Source organism: Mobula hypostoma, chromosome 11 (genome assembly GCF_963921235.1).
Source record: "Mobula hypostoma chromosome 11, sMobHyp1.1, whole genome shotgun sequence".
Lineage (NCBI taxonomy): Eukaryota > Metazoa > Chordata > Chondrichthyes > Myliobatiformes > Myliobatidae > Mobula > Mobula hypostoma.
In genome coordinates, this window is record NC_086107.1 from 43,085,714 (window position 1) to 43,101,626 (window position 15,913).

General features: G+C 38.0%; 1 protein-coding gene across 2 annotated transcripts in view; it reads left to right on the plus strand.

Moving 5' to 3' along the window:
* Nucleotides 1-15,913, plus strand: part of LOC134354273 (protein inscuteable homolog) — a 433,993-nt gene that overhangs the window by 228,196 nt on the left and 189,884 nt on the right. For both annotated transcript variants that reach the window (XM_063063187.1, XM_063063188.1), the window contains exons 5-6: nucleotides 2,353-2,476; nucleotides 15,543-15,656. In XM_063063187.1, coding sequence (XP_062919257.1) covers nucleotides 2,353-2,476; nucleotides 15,543-15,656 — 238 coding nt within the window. The remainder of the gene's footprint in view (nucleotides 1-2,352; nucleotides 2,477-15,542; nucleotides 15,657-15,913) is intronic.

Here is a 15,913-nt window from a genome sequence, read left to right on the forward strand (position 1 = left end):
AAGGCCTTAGTGAGCAGGATTGAAGAAAACCCTAAGATTTTCTACATGTATGTTTTGAATCGAAGGATAACTAGCATTGAGAATAAGACTTCTCAGGGATAAAGGGGAATATATGTGCCTGGAGGTAGGGAAGGCCCTTAATGACTAATTTTCTTCAGTGTACACCAAAGAGAGGACTTTGAAAATTGAAGTCGGCATAGAACAGGCCAATCTGCTGGTGCATGCCCAGGTTGAGAAGGAGGCAATGTTGGAGATTTTTGATAAATATCATGGTAGAGAATTTCTTGGGGCTAGATATGCCTCAGGTTACCATGGGAAGTGAAGGAAGAAATTGCTGGGACATTGGTGATGATCTTTGCATCTTCACTGGCCACAGGAGTAGTACCAGGAGATTGGACGATGGCAAATATTATTTCTTTGTTTAAGAAAGGTAATTATAGACCAGTGAGTTCTGTATCAATGGTTGGCAAACTTTTGGAAAGGATTCTTAGTCACAGGATTCACGAGTGCTTGGAGCAGCATATTCTGATTACAATAGGTCAGCATAGCTTTGTGAAGGGAAGGTTGACTGACTTCTTCAAGGAAGTGACAAAACAAATTGATGAAGGTAGGGTGGAGAATATGGTGTATATGGATTTTAGTAAAGCATTTGACAAAATTCCTCATGGTAAGCACATCCACAAAGTCATGAGACATATGATCCGGAGAAAGTTGGCTGTTGGATTCAGAATTGGCTTGCTCAAAGAAGGCAGTGGTTGGTGGTAGATAAAGCATATTCTACCAAGGTTCGTGACTACTTGTGCACTGAGGGCATGTGTTCTGGGATGCCTCTCTTTGTAATTTTTATAAATGACTTGGATGAGGAAGTGAAAGTGTGGTTAGTAAGTTTACAGATGACGTGAAGTTTGGGAGTGTTTTGGATAGTGCAGAAAGTTGGGATAGGTTACAACAAGATATGGACAGGATAGAAAGTTGGGCAGAGAAGTAGTAGATGGAATTTTATCCAGAAAAGTGTGAACTGATACACTTCGGAAGATTGAACTTGAATGTGGAGTAGAAAATTAATGGCAGGATTCTTAGCGGTGTAGGGGAATAGAGAGATCTTGGTATCCAAGTCCATTGATCCTTCAAAGTTGCCACACCAGTTGATAGAATGGTTAAGATGTTGTCTGGTGTGTTAGCCTTTGGAGTAAAGAGAATGCAAGGTGACTTGATAGATATGCATAAGATTATAAGAGGAATAGTTAGAGAGGGCCCCTTGCACCTTTTCCAATGGTGGCACTGGCCAATACCAAGAGGATGTCCATTTAAGCTGAGCAGAGGAATATTTAGAGGAGATAATCAGATGTTATATTTTTAGCACAGAGCGGATGATGCCTGGCACACACTGCCAGGGCTGATGGTAGAAGCTGATGCAAGAGGGACATTTAAGGGACTCTTAGATAGGCAGATGGATGTAAGAAAAATGGAAGCTGTGTAAATGGGAAAGTTATAGACTACCACAGCATAGGTTTCTTTGGTAGGCATAATATTGTGGATCAAAGGGCTTGTACTGTGCTGTACTGCTCTGTGTTCTACGATAGATTTCTGAGCCTTTGACTCATTCCTTACTTCTACTCTTGTAGTGCATAGGATGAATTGACCTGTGCACTGCACTAAGCTCCTCTGCAGTCATTAGTTGAAGAGCACATGACCTGACTCAAAATGTAAAAGCAAATATTATTAGTATAACAATCAAGCCTTTTTGTCCAGACATGAATATGAACAGAAGAACTAAAATGAAGTAGAATCACCTGCAACAGTTCTGATGAAGTTGTATACCTGCTTGAAAGAAATAATTGGAAGCTGCCTTATAGTGACAAGTTGCTGGAGGATCTCAGCAGGTCAGTATGCGTCTGTGAGGGAAATGGAGCTGTCAATGTTTTGGGTAGGAATTCTGCATCAGGTCTGATGCAGGGTTTTGACCTGAAATCTCAACACTTCTTTCCCTCCCACTGATGGTGCTTGGCCCATTCAGTTCACACAGCAGAAATGTTGTTGCTCCAAATTCCAGCATTTGCAGTTTCTTGTGCTGCCCTAAAGTAACAGAATGGAGAGAACTTTGAAAGAGGCATATGAGTGTAACTATTTAATGGTGTACTTAATACTTGATCTTAGAGCTACACAGTGAATTTATTGCAGTAAAGCAAAAGAAAATTGAGTAACTTCATTGATTTGTTATTGTTTAAACTGAGAAAATAGAGGTAGTTTTCCTGTCCTGCTGTCAGATTGGAAATTAAATTGAAATGTTGCATTTAATTTAGCTTGTATTACTGCTGTGATTTAACACTTTTGCAAACTCTCTCCTTATAGTTTAGCGTATGATGAAGATGAAACAACATTAGCATCTATGAAAGCTGAGATTGTTAAAACGCTGACATCATTTAGTCAGTCTTTCAGTCAGATGGTGGAACTTACTCTAACCCATGAAATAAAGGTCAGTAGCACATGGTAAATTATAACTTTTCTATATTCCTCTTTTGACTCATGGGCAAGATTGATAAATTCAGCTGAAGCACAATTTTGAAGGATTAACTTTTCTTCATTGAACATTTATCTCTTCTATAATTGAATCCTGATTTAGTATGCATCAAATGAGAATAAGCACTATTGTCAATAAGGTTATTGAATATTATTGATTTCAATTTTGAATATTTCATGAAACTCACATACACGTATCTAGTTTAGTATGATTATACTCTCCAAATTCATTCCTTGCTGAATTTAATGATGGCATAGATACTATAATACTATTGATGTTGTCCTCTATCTCTGTTATTAGTGTGTTATTTGCCTGACGCTTCAGGAGTTTAGAACATGAAATTATTCAGTTGTAATAATCTTTAATGTGCCAGTATGTTTTTAAAGGTGAGAGAATTTGAAGTGAATTCTCAGCATATAACTTTACAAAGTGATAAATCATGCAAACATGGTGCAGTGCTGCATATATATGCATCATACTCCACTCAGCAAGTTTACAAGTACACAACTACATTCATTGCTGAAATTACTAAAAAGTATTCATCATTTATGAATAATATAAACCACTGGGCAATTGTATTTCCGGTCAAACAACTTTCTATCTTGACTTTCTGGTGTATAAAGCAGATTGAAGGGCAGGCAAAAAGGAGGAGGGTTAACATTGCTGATGTGTGCAATAATTGGGAAGGATTTGACTTGACAGACCATTATATAAAATCAGAATTATTTTGGATGGAGAGAAGCAAAAGCTGTGGCAGAAATTATTGGTAGGAAATATTCATAAGCCTGATATAGGGCAGGTGTATGTATTTATTAAATAGTTAGGTTGGGAGACTTTGATGTTCAAAGGGAAAACACAGAGACTTTCAGTGAATTCTACACTAATCACTGAAAGCCGAAATGCAAGTAGATCAAGCAGATGGAAAGTTGGTTGTTGTTGCAAGATGTTGGGTACTGGTGGGATCATGCCTGGAGCACTGAGAAACGATATAGTTGCTATACAGGAAAAAATTCACGAGCTGTGTTCCAGGTGTCACATGAAGAGTGTCAAAAGAAGAGTGACTGAATAGCTAGGTCTCTAACATGCTGAAGTTTAGAAAAGAGAGAAGCCACAAACACAATTCTTAGCAGGCTCAGCAGGGTGTATTCCAGTATAAATCTATTGGCTGTGGATTCAAGAACTAATATCACAATCCCAAAATATGAGCATGCCAATTAGTAGCAAAATAAGGAGAAATTTCTTCATTATAAAATGCATAGAATGTAAAGAATTCTCTATATTGGGAGGTGGTGTTGGCTCTGTCCTTGAAAGCTGAGCGATAGGCCACAGGAGGTTAAAGGAACCAAGGGAATACTTTGGTTGAATATCAGCCAGTATTTAACCAAAGTGCCTTGATAGAGTGGGTGTGGAGAGGATGTTTCCGATGGTGGGAGAGTCAAAGACCAGAGGACACAACTTCAGAATAGAAGGTCACCCTTTTAGAATGGAGATGAAGAAGAATTTCCTTAGCCAGAGAGAAGTAAATCAGTGGAATTCATTGCCACAGGTGACTGTGGAGGCCAAGTCATTGGGTATATTTATGGCAGAGGTTGCTAGATTCTGGATTAGTCAGGGCATGAAGGGATACAGGGAGAAGGCAGGGGACTGGAGCTGGGAGGGGAATGGATAAGTCATGTTGAGATGGCAGAGCAGACTCGATGGGCCAAATGGCCTAATTCTGCTCTTATATCTTATGGTCATATGGAATGGTGGAGCAGGCCTTTGGTACTATTTCCTGCATGTTCTTATATTCAGAATTGAAGATCAACCCTCCCGTTGGTTAGTTTTCCAGTAGGGGACCTTTGATATCGATGAAAGCTATTTGAAAATTACCACCTTGGGTGTTTGGTTTCTAAATTATTATTATGCCGGTCTCCTCTCTGTAGCATGGTTAACATTTATTTGTTCAGAAATGTGTAAAGCAAACACATTGAAATGACACAGGGCACAGGAATCAATTTTAACACATCCACAACACAGAAGGAGATCAATGTCTCCTGACTTCATTATAGAGCAATCAAAATGGGTGCAAAGGTTGGGGGAAAGAGATTTGGTCTCCAGAGCATTAACCAAACACTGAAGGAGCATCCTTCAAGAGTTAGTGCAAAATAAGCATCTGACTGTGTCCTTAAAATCAGCAAATGTGGCATTGTGTTGTTAAAGTTTGCTGATTAAATATACCTTCCCAGGTGTGTTACAGGTTCAACCTCTGTACCTGCTATTTCCACCATCATTCATCTCCCCCAACATCATTACTCATTTTATGTCACAGACTCATTTATTTAATTAAGGTAGGGTTGCCTCTAATAGTAATCCATCATAGTCAACTATCTACTTTGCCATCTCATGTCAAATTATTAATTGATTCACTAATGAAATGGACTCAGACCAGTGGTTGATGATTCACTCCTCATTGTTCACCAGCAATTTATCCAGACCCAATCTAGACTTCTATATACTATATTCAAATGGAAAGTACAAAAGCATATATTTAAGAACAATGATCTCAAGAAAAATTACCCTTGAAAAAGAAAGTAGATCTTTGCAAAGTGAGTTCATTTCAACTAACAGGTTACAAATGACCATACACAATATTCTGGAGTGCTTTTACAATATAAATGGCTTTTTCCTGAAGAAAATAGAAGATGTATTAAAGAAGTTCAGTGTGGAAGAGTCTACAATGCATTGGCTGAGACATTCACTTCAAATGAACCCTGAAGTGTGTTTTACTAGAACAGTTCTTCATTAAACATACTTAGAGGCCTGTAATCCATGGGGTTCTTCCTCCCACCCCACCAAGCCGTATGCGAGTTTAGGTTCAAGTCTATTGTCATTCAACCGTATCCATGTGTACAGACAAACAGAATCATTTTCCTCTGGACCAAGGGCAAACACAGTACATATAACACACACACACATACAACACATAAAGTATAATAAATTAACAAAGAATAAAATATATTCTATAAGATAGATATTTAGCAGAAGGTGCATTTACGACACAAATTAAAAAGTAAACAGTATAACAAAACTAGCACTTCATAAGTGATGAGACCTGGATGGTAGCAGGGAGTCCAATTAAGTAGCATGGTGTCCCAAATAAACAAAGGAAATCTTGGTTATTTTCTCAATTAGTTTCTATTCTTTAACAGTTATCCCAAATTAAGTGGCTGCCCCAATTAACCAGAATCCACTGCATATGGAAGAAATGTGATCTATGTGACTTTGTCCATAGAATGATTGTTAGGCCCAGATGAGTTGGTTTGAGTATCTCAGAATCTGCTGATTTCCTGTGACTTTCTCACACAACATTCTCTAGTGTTTACAAAGAATGGTGCAAAAAACAAAAATCGTCCAGTGAACGGCAGTTCTGTGGAAATCTGACATTAAAAATAATGTGAAAGATAGGCAGCATCATTGGAGAAAGAAACTGGTTAATGTTTTAAGATGATAATGCTCAAGTAATTGTGATGAAAAGTCATTAACTGGAAACTTCTCCATAGATAGTTCCCGGTCTGCTGAGTGTCTCCATTTTCTGTTCTGTTTCTGAATAATTTAGTACGGAAGTTATAACCTTTTTTATTAGAGAGAAATCAAGCTAAATAGTGACAAGTTTCTCCTACTGTGAATTATACATTACAATGCTAAACATAATGTTTACATTAAAGTAGACAGTTTGACACTTCATTAGGATATAGATTATAATTTAGTTTCAAAGTGTTTCAATTCAATAGGATGTTTTAATCTTTAAGCAATACAATGGTATTTTTTAGTGTTTTGCATTGTCATGGTAAAGCTTCAGCAGCGATCAGAACTTGTTTTAACATCCCTATTTTTAAACCAATAGTGTGGACAATAAAATCCATTGTTAGAGATCAACTCATCTACATCCTTATTTCTTTATTTAAAGAACGTAGAACCACAGGAAAAGGAACTGCGGAAGAACAGGCCCTTCATGATATTTGTACTGACTATGATGCCATTTTAAACCATACATCTTCCTCTGCATTCGCTAATCCCTTACTTCCCTGCTTGGCCATATGCCTGCCTACATGTCTGTTGAATGTTGAATAAAATTGACGGCAAACTAATAGTCAACTCTGACTTTTAAAAAACAGTAAATCCACATATCCACATACCATGAGCACCTTGCTGTAAAAAATCTTTTCTACTTATCTATAAGGTACTTACTGTTTGGGTGGAATAGTTGTTTGTTTATTTGGAAATTATCCTGTCTTCCTTCTCCTGTTGCTTTCACAGTTTGAATCCCCTGTCACATAAATTTTTGATGTGGGGACCTGAGGAGTCAATAGACAGACAATTCAATTACGAAGGACATAAGAGCTTATTCCAGCACTATGTCACCTAACAATGATTGTTGCCTATCTTGGAGTATGACTACCGCTGACACTAGAAACAGTTTCCAAATGTGTTGCTCAGGAACTGTGGCAAGGCAAGTTAGTGTCTACATTCCCTCCTACTCTCAGTCAAGGTGTCAGGATGATGTTCTGTTTTTTCATTCTGCTTCCTTTGTCATGGAATGACAATGTCTTCATTGAAGTTTTATCTTCTCAGGTCATTAAGTCCAGTGTGACAGGCTGTAGTTGCTGCATGACACAGTTCTTATAGAGGAGAATGGGATGACTTAACTTTCTACCAAAATTGCTGCATGTTATCTCCTAGATCAACCTTGTCAAATGAATGGACATATGCCTCTTTGCCAGTATAGCTTTAACATTTGTATCATTCATAGTAATTCGTGTTTTGTCAGTCCGTTTATAAATTCCACTGTTTTGCATAGCTGGTGTTGAATCATTCTCTTTTTTCTATGAAGAGGGGAAGACAATGGATAGGGTCAAGGAAGTATTTTAAGAGCTTGTCATTTTGCAGATGAAGTGTTTGCTAGATAAATGGAAATGTATTGTTCTGATAGTATCAAGAGGTGCCTGGTGGAAAATCTCAAAAATGCATTGCTCTAAGGTAAAAGCAATTGGATAAATATTAAAAATATATGCAGTGGTTATGGGAAAAGAGTGAGGGCACATCCTGGTCCATTCTTCTTCAGAAGTGTCGATTAAAGAAATATTTGTCCTCCTGTCCATATCAGATTCTATGACTCTAACTTCCCATTTGCAAAATCAACAAAGAATCCAATATTTTGCCTAATTACTGTATAACTACAATCAAGTTAATTTCAAAAATTCAGTGAAACTCAGCAGAAAAGCACTTGACAAAAGCTAAGCACTTACATGTCTCCCTGGTGCTTCTTTCTAACTTCCTTTGCAGGGCCAAGGATAACCTAGGTTTCACTAGGAATGTTCATTTTATGGATATGGGCATCTCTGTCAAGGGCAGGACTTTTTATGCCTGAGAAGGTGATGGTGAGCTACATAAGCACAAAATACTCTGCAGATGCTGGGGTCAAAGCAACACACACAACGTGCTGGAGGAACTCAGCAGGTCGGGCAGCATCCATGGAAACAATCAGTGACGGTCAGTGACGGTCAGTGACGGTCACTGACGAAGGGTTCCGGCCCAAAACGTTGACTGATCGTTTCCATGGATGCTGCCCGACCTGCTGAGTTCCTCCAGCGTATTGTGGATGGTGAGCTACCATTTGGGAACTGCTGAAGTATCACTGCTTGCTGTTGGTTATGGAGTTCCAGTACTTAGATAGTGATGAAGCAAGAATGATGGATTTCTAAATCAGGATAGCTAATAACTGGAGCTAATGTCTCTTGCACAGGGAGTTGCACCGGTTGCCTTGAGAGACTTTGTGAAAGAAAAAATATTGTTATCCCCTACTTTATATTGATCAGGAGACCTTCCAAAAATTTATATCAGTCATGAAAGGACCTTTAGATTGGAAATGCACTACTGTTCCTTATCATCTGTTTGGTCCGTAGCCATGATCTTCCATCACTGCAAAATCTATTGCAGTTGCTGCTTGCCTTCTGACTGGAAGCAGTACAGGTGAGGCCTGAGGCTTACAATTGCATCAGATATGTTAGAGGGGCTTTCCACTGGACTAGACCATGTTGGCATGATTTGTGGTCTGAGCTAGACTTGAGACCTGGGTCTTGTGGTGAAAATTTTGTTACATAAGATCCAAGACATTAAACTAATAAATTGGATTAGACATTGGCTCAGTGGAAGAAGCCAAAGAGTGGTAGTAGAGGATTGTTTCTCAGAGTGGAGGCCTGTGACTAGTGGTGTGCCACAGGGATCAGTGCTGGGTCCATTGTTATTTGTCATCTATATCAATGATCTGGATGATAATGTGGTAAACTGGATCAGCAAATTTGCTGATGATACAAAGATTGGAGGTGTAGTGGACAGTGAGGAAGGTTTTCAAAGCTTGCAGAGGGATTTGGACCAGCTGGAAAAATGGGCTGAAAAATGGCAGATGGAGTTTAATACAGACAAGTGTGAGGTATTGCACTTTGGAAGGACAAACCAAGGTAGAACATACAGGGTAAATGGTAAGGCACTGAGGAGTACAGTAGAACAGAGGGATCTGGGAATACAGATACAAAATTCCCTAAAAGTGGCGTCACAGGTAGATAGGGTCGTAAAGAGAGCTTTTGGTACATTGGCCTTTATTAATCAAAGTATTGAATATAAGAGCTGGAATGTTATAATGAGGTTGTATAAGGCACTGGTGAGGCCGAATCTGGAGTATTGTGTTCAGTTTTGGTCACCAAATTACAGGAAGGATATTAATAAGGTTGAAAGAGTGCAGAGAAGGTTTACAAGGATGTTGCCGGGACTTGAGAAATTCAGTTACAGAGAAAGGTTGAATAGGTTAGACTTTATTCCCTGGAGCGTAGAAGAATGAGGAGAGATTTGATAGAGGTATATAAAATTATGATGGGTATAGATAGAATGAATGCAAGCAGGCTTTTTCCACTGAGGCAAGGGGAGAAAAAAACCAGAGGAGTGAGGGGGGAAAAGTTTAAAGGGAACATTAGTGGGGGCTTCTTCACACAGAGAGTGGTGGGAGTGTGGAATGAGCTGCCAGATGAGGTGGTAAATACGGGTTCTTTTTTAACATTTAAGAATAAATTGGACAGATACATGGATAGGAGGTGCATGGAGGGATACGGTCCGTGTGCAGATCAGTGGGACTAGGCAGAAAATGGTTCGGCACAGCCAAGAAAGGCCAAAAGGCCTGTTTCTGTGCTGTAGTTTTTCTATGGTTTCTATGGTTTAGCAAGTTCTTGGTTTTCATATAGTTGAGTAAATTAATCTTAATCCTTTTTACAGTCTAGACAAATCCCTCTTTCCAGATTTATAGGCCACTTTTTGTGTGTGTTGCTATTATATTTTCTTTATGGTTTGACTATAGGGTTTTGAAATATAATGGCTTAAGAACAGATTTTGAACTGGAAATGTATCTGTATAATATAGAAAATTTATAGGGCTAATTCTGCCATTTTATCAGGGAGTGCTATGCCTAAATATTGCAGGTCATAGTACCAATAGTTCAGTGTCTTCTTATCAGCCAGCCTGACCTGCTGTGAGTGAAGTTTCTGCTCAATCAGTGCCTGTATACACAAAAAGCTATGAGCAGGTAAGGCCAACAGGACTTTTAACCTTGCCTTGCCATCTAATATGATCATAGCTGATCTATGCTTCCCTCAAATTCTCTTCTGTGTGAGTTCTCCAAGCTTCTTTACTCTTGGATCTACCAAATATTTATCCATCTCCATTTAATCAGAATCAGATTAATTATTGCGAGCATATGTCATGAAATATGTTGTTTTGCAGCAGCAGTACTTTGCAATACATAATAAAAACTAAATTACATTATATATAACTATGTAATAAAAAATTAATGCGTAGTGCAAAAGAGAGGAATAGTACTAAGGGAGTGTTCATGGGTTCATTGTCCATTTAGAAATTTGATGGTGGAGAGGAAGAAGCTGTTCCTGAAATATTGAATGTGTCTCTTTGGGCTCCTGTACCACCTGCTTAATGGTAGGAATGAGCAGAGGCATGTCCTCGGTGATGGGCGGGGGGGTCTTTAATGATGGATACCACCTTTTTGAGGCATCCTGCTTTGAAGGTTTCCGGGATGTTGGGGAGGCTAGTGCCCGTGATGGAGCTGGCTGAGCTCGAACATTCTGCAGGAAATACCTCTAACGACCCAAGTATCAAAGTAGAGTCCAAACATCCCCACCTTTGACTCTAAACCAGAACTTTATAACCTTTGTGGACATTTATTAATTTAGTATAGGAAATGCTGCATGAATGCAGATCCTAACCGATAATTTTGCATAAATACTCAACCTGTCTGTTCAAATGGTTATTACATTTCCTTTAGCACTAATTAAGTAACAAGTATTTCTTTTTGTATGCTGATAGCAGTTCTCTGTCGGTGCAGCTTCTTTATTGATCAGTCACTTATTGTATTAATTAAATTGTACTTATGGGATCGTAGAATGGTGATTTTCTGAATACAGAATAACTATTGCTACATTATAAGCAGCTGATTGTTTTTGTAAGAGTTAATACCAGAGGCAACACTTCTACACTTTCCATCAATATTGAAAAATAATTGGAAACGGTTAATAGGCAAAGGACAATAGATTTCCAATGTACACCAACCAAATGTGATCTTAACAGCTTAAATTCGATCTAAGAGTAACATCACTATAATCACGAATACCTTAATTTGCTTAATCGTTCCAATAAAGGTGAATATGGCATGTTCAAGCCATAATCTCACTCTAGTTTCCCTTTCGTTATTCTTTGCTTGCCTCCTCCTTGCACATGCTATGACACTTATCTAATCACCGTCCAGCCGCAAGTAATAGAATTAACATGCTTGAGACACATAATGAATTAAATATTGGCACACTGACTGAAGTTGGAAGAAAGTGAACTTGTACATAAACATCAGTAAGCTGATTAGCCAAATTCAAACTGACAGGAATTCAATTGAGGGAAGATTTTTGAATGCGGTTGTTCCAAAGGCACAGTCCTCTGTTCTGACAATAGGCAAAATTTTAGCCAAGGATAGTCACCATAATATGGGCTGCTTTCTATACAGGGCATCTTTAAAATCACAGCTTTCACAGGTGCCTGCAGTAGACCTGAGAAAGCAGTTGGGCATCAATATCAGGAATACCCTTCCTATGAGGAAGAGATGGATGCTGAGTGAACTTCACTGCAGTGGTGCATCACTTCTAGAAAAAAAACTTCATGATTAAAAGCATTGAGGAACAACTTAACAAAGCCCAAGTGAACAATTGTTAAGTACCCAAACTGAGCTTTTTAGCGCTTTTTAGCAGGTCTCTTAAAGCAAGGCTTTCTAATGACTTCTACCATGAGCTATGTGGAGCAATTCTCAAGTGTATGCTTGTGAAAGAAAACTTCTTCTGCCTTCTGTGAATATGGGCAGAATTACAGCCACGTTATCATTTATCCAAAATTGGAGCAAAAATGTATTATATTAGGAAAATTTATGATTGCATAAAGCATATTGATGATTAGACTCAGCGGTTTACCTTCCTCTCACAAGTAAAAATAAGAATCTAATAATTCTCTTTGTAGCTCAGGTTACCCAGTATGTCAAAGAAGAACCTGAATTCTATCTGTCAGATTATATGAAATATTTTATTTTATGACAGCAAGTGAGGTGATGGCAAACCAACAATATTGCTAACCTGCCTGTCAAGCATGGTTGTGAACTTCATTTTCTGATGGGGTTAGCTACCTGAATGTATCAGAAGTACTCCTCTTTTGTTTAATGCAATCTTTTATTGAATACAAATGTGCACAAATATTGAAAATGATTTAAAAAAATCTACAACAAAATTGTTCATAGGAAAGCTACTAGGAAGAAGTTTTCTCAGTCTAGTTGCTTGATTCAAAGAACTACATAAGTGTAAAGCATACATGGGCGATTAGAGCTATGCATTCAACATTCTCAAGATTAACTGAGAAAAATATTTACGACTGTATTTCACAATTAACAAATGTGTTTCATATTTATACAAAAGATCGGTATAAATAATTGTTTGCCATCTGTTTTCCCCACTTATTTGGCAACAACACTTTTCCCACAAACTCTATTTAAATTGGATTTAAATATTAGCAACATACATCAAAGTTGCTGGTGAACGCAGCAGGCCAGGCAGCATCTATAGGAAGAGGCGCAGTCGACGTTTCAGGCCGAGACCCTTCGTCAGGACGAAGGGTCTCGGCCTGAAACGTCGACTGCGCCTCTTCCTATAGATGCTGCCTGGCCTGCTGCGTTCACCAGCAACTTTGATGTATGTTGCTTGAATTTCCAGCATCTGCAGAATTCCTGTTGTTTGGATTTAAATATTGACAGGTTTTACATATTTATAGTGCAAATTTGATTCTTGAGCTGAGACCAAAAATTTTTAGTCAACCAAAAAGAACAAATTCAGTAGATTAGATCTGTTTTTTTTTCCTGATCGGTGAATAACCAATTTATCAGATACAATACAAATGCATCGTTGCGTTAACTTCAGTGTTACAAAACTACATTGTACCGCTTTGCCTTTTTGAAACCAGCCAGCATTTTGTGCAGCTTAGTATTGGATTTTTAAAAATAATTTTCAATGTTCGTGCATATTCTGCAGCTTAGTATTGGAAAAAGTTAATTGTTTCACAGGATAATCAAAGAGCCTATTTGTACCACAACCAGAGTTTTTTTTTGTGCGATTTCTAATCTCATGTCATCTGATTCACTTCAAATCAACCACATTAAAAATATAAGGTGAAATGGATTTAGCCTCACAGGTGAAGGCTGAGAAATTTCCAAAAATAATTATTAACTATTCTATTTGTTATTATTATGTGGTAAACACGTTGTATTGAATGTTAAAACAGTTCTATAAGCTTTTTCATGCTTCTGTACTCCCACACTGATTTTTCTAACCAGATTATCAGAAAAACCCTTCAACCTCTGAAACACCAGCTGAGTCCTTACTTTATTCCTGTTGAGAACTCACAAGGCCACTATAAATGACTTATGTTTAATCATTGTATTTTTATAAATTATCAGTGCATCAGCTTCAGTTGGTTTGCAATATTCCAGAACTGCTGTAAGGCTCATCCTGTAGGGTGAAAAACACGTCATCTCCATTTGTCGTTAGTAAATGCTTACTTAAGCCGTTCTCCCCTCTTGCTTCTATTATCCAGTATAATGTTTGCCCATTTCATACTGGCAATTGGTGGGAATTTTGCCTAGAGGGTAACAGATGATGATGCTTCACTGTTAACAGGAAATATAATTTTTGCCCTACAGTTACAATAAAGAATAACTATATATTTAATCCTTTTAGCCTTATCTAATTACTAAACACAACACAATAAGAAACAAACACAATAAGATTTACATGCTCCCAGTATTTTGTTCTTGTGCATGTGTGGTTTAGTCAAGAAGCACAAGTTTATTCAATCAACTTTTACAGTGGCATTTTACAACATCATTGCCCTCTCTGTTTGACATCTGTTTAAAGCTGATAGAAAAATAGTCACTTCCAAAAATTCTTCCCTAGCTCTTCCTAAGGGTAAAGGTTGATCATCTTCTTTTATTCAATAATAACTGCCTGCTTAAGCCTCAAGAAATGAGAAGAAGCAAAGGCTCTATTGGCTAAAGCTGGTAAAACTGGGATTAGCTTCAACTTTACAAAGCAGCAAAATAAGTCAAGAATCTTGCCCTGATTTCCTGGATCTTGGGCAACTATAGTCATGAAGTGTGAGCAACCATAATCATTATTTAGGGTTCATATGACTGGTACTTGTGAAGAGCCAATTATGATAGTAAAGCTTAGACTAAGAGGAAAAATAAATTGGAAGTGTAATAACACATGTTAAGATTAATTTGAGTACAAAGGATCTCCATGTCCAGAGACTATGAGTTATACTGTGCTGGTACAGGGGGACAACAAAGTTATTGCAATGATCTACCAATGATTACTTAATGAACAGGCTTGCCAAAGTGTTGTATTATTTAGTAAATGACAATATGCTACTTGGCATGAGTAAGAGTTTGTCGTGAATTGGAGTACCATGGGCTATCTGTTGTAGGCCTTAATGGGCCTGGAATTCGGAGGTACAGTAACCATTGCGGAGACAAGAACTTGATCTACAATTAGGTAATCAGAATGACGTCTAGATTTTTTTTATGATCAGGTGGAGACCTCCAAATCAATTTGTCAAAGGACCAGAAAGTAGAGTGCTGTCAAACAATTTGATTTAACAGTTGGCTAATGGACCGAATGGAAGGGTGTGAGGTGTTTCATATAGCAATAATAGGTGTGGTGATTTGGAAGCTGACTTCTTGATTGTGACATGTGGGCTGTCCATTGGATCAATGATCAGTTAAGGAATTAAGAAGTTTTTAGGGAGTTCAGTAATCATGATAATGGAAGAGACTAGAGATCAGGATTATCATCAGGGGCCTTGGGGCTACAGAGGACTGGGAGGCAAAATCACATTCAGAATCTGGACTATGTTGGGTATCTGAACAATGGCTGGATGGGAACATTAGTACCATTGTGGGGTGAGTCCAAAGGCTGTTGAAGCCCTGTCACGAATGACAGAATAAAAGAAACATTACGTGTAAACTGATGTACTGACATCATTTGAAGCAAATCTAATGTGCAGATATTATATGTGCTGAAGAATGTTAGGTATTACAAGATGCAACCTGGATGACTTCTTTCACAGCTCATTCTGTCCAAAGGTCACTTTTAATTGCAGATGCTGAAATAAACATCACTGAATAACCTCAATTCCCAGGGAATTGTTTCCTTGCAGCAAGCAGAAGCGATGAGTGTGGAACTTGGTCTTTTCTGGATGTTAACACTGCAATTAAACAGTTCAAATACACAGCATAGTTAGTATCTGTGTGAAGCTGGAAGTCACACATTGATGTCACACCATTACATTTAAAGGAGAGAATGGCTGATAGTTATTATCACATTGTCTTGTTTTGCAGAGCCTGGTGAGTCAGCTAGATACAGCAACCAACCTATACAGCATTGAAGCACCAATCAGTAGCCTCATTGAACTTACACAGGAAGGTGCGCACATATGCCAAATCATAGCCAAGGTAAAGAGAAATTTGTTTCAATCAGGGTTTTAAAGAATACAGAATAAGCTTACGGCAGAAATGTTATTTATTATGATGTGTTTTTCTAATTGACCTACATAGTAGAAAATTTACAAATCTAGTTTGCAAATTAAAGAGCCACTTCATTGTATTGTTGCTAACTTTATTTCTATCTGAGTAACTGTTCTTTCCATTAATTGACATACTCTATTTATTCTGAGCTTCTCATTTTGCCTCTCAATCCTTAAATGTGTTAA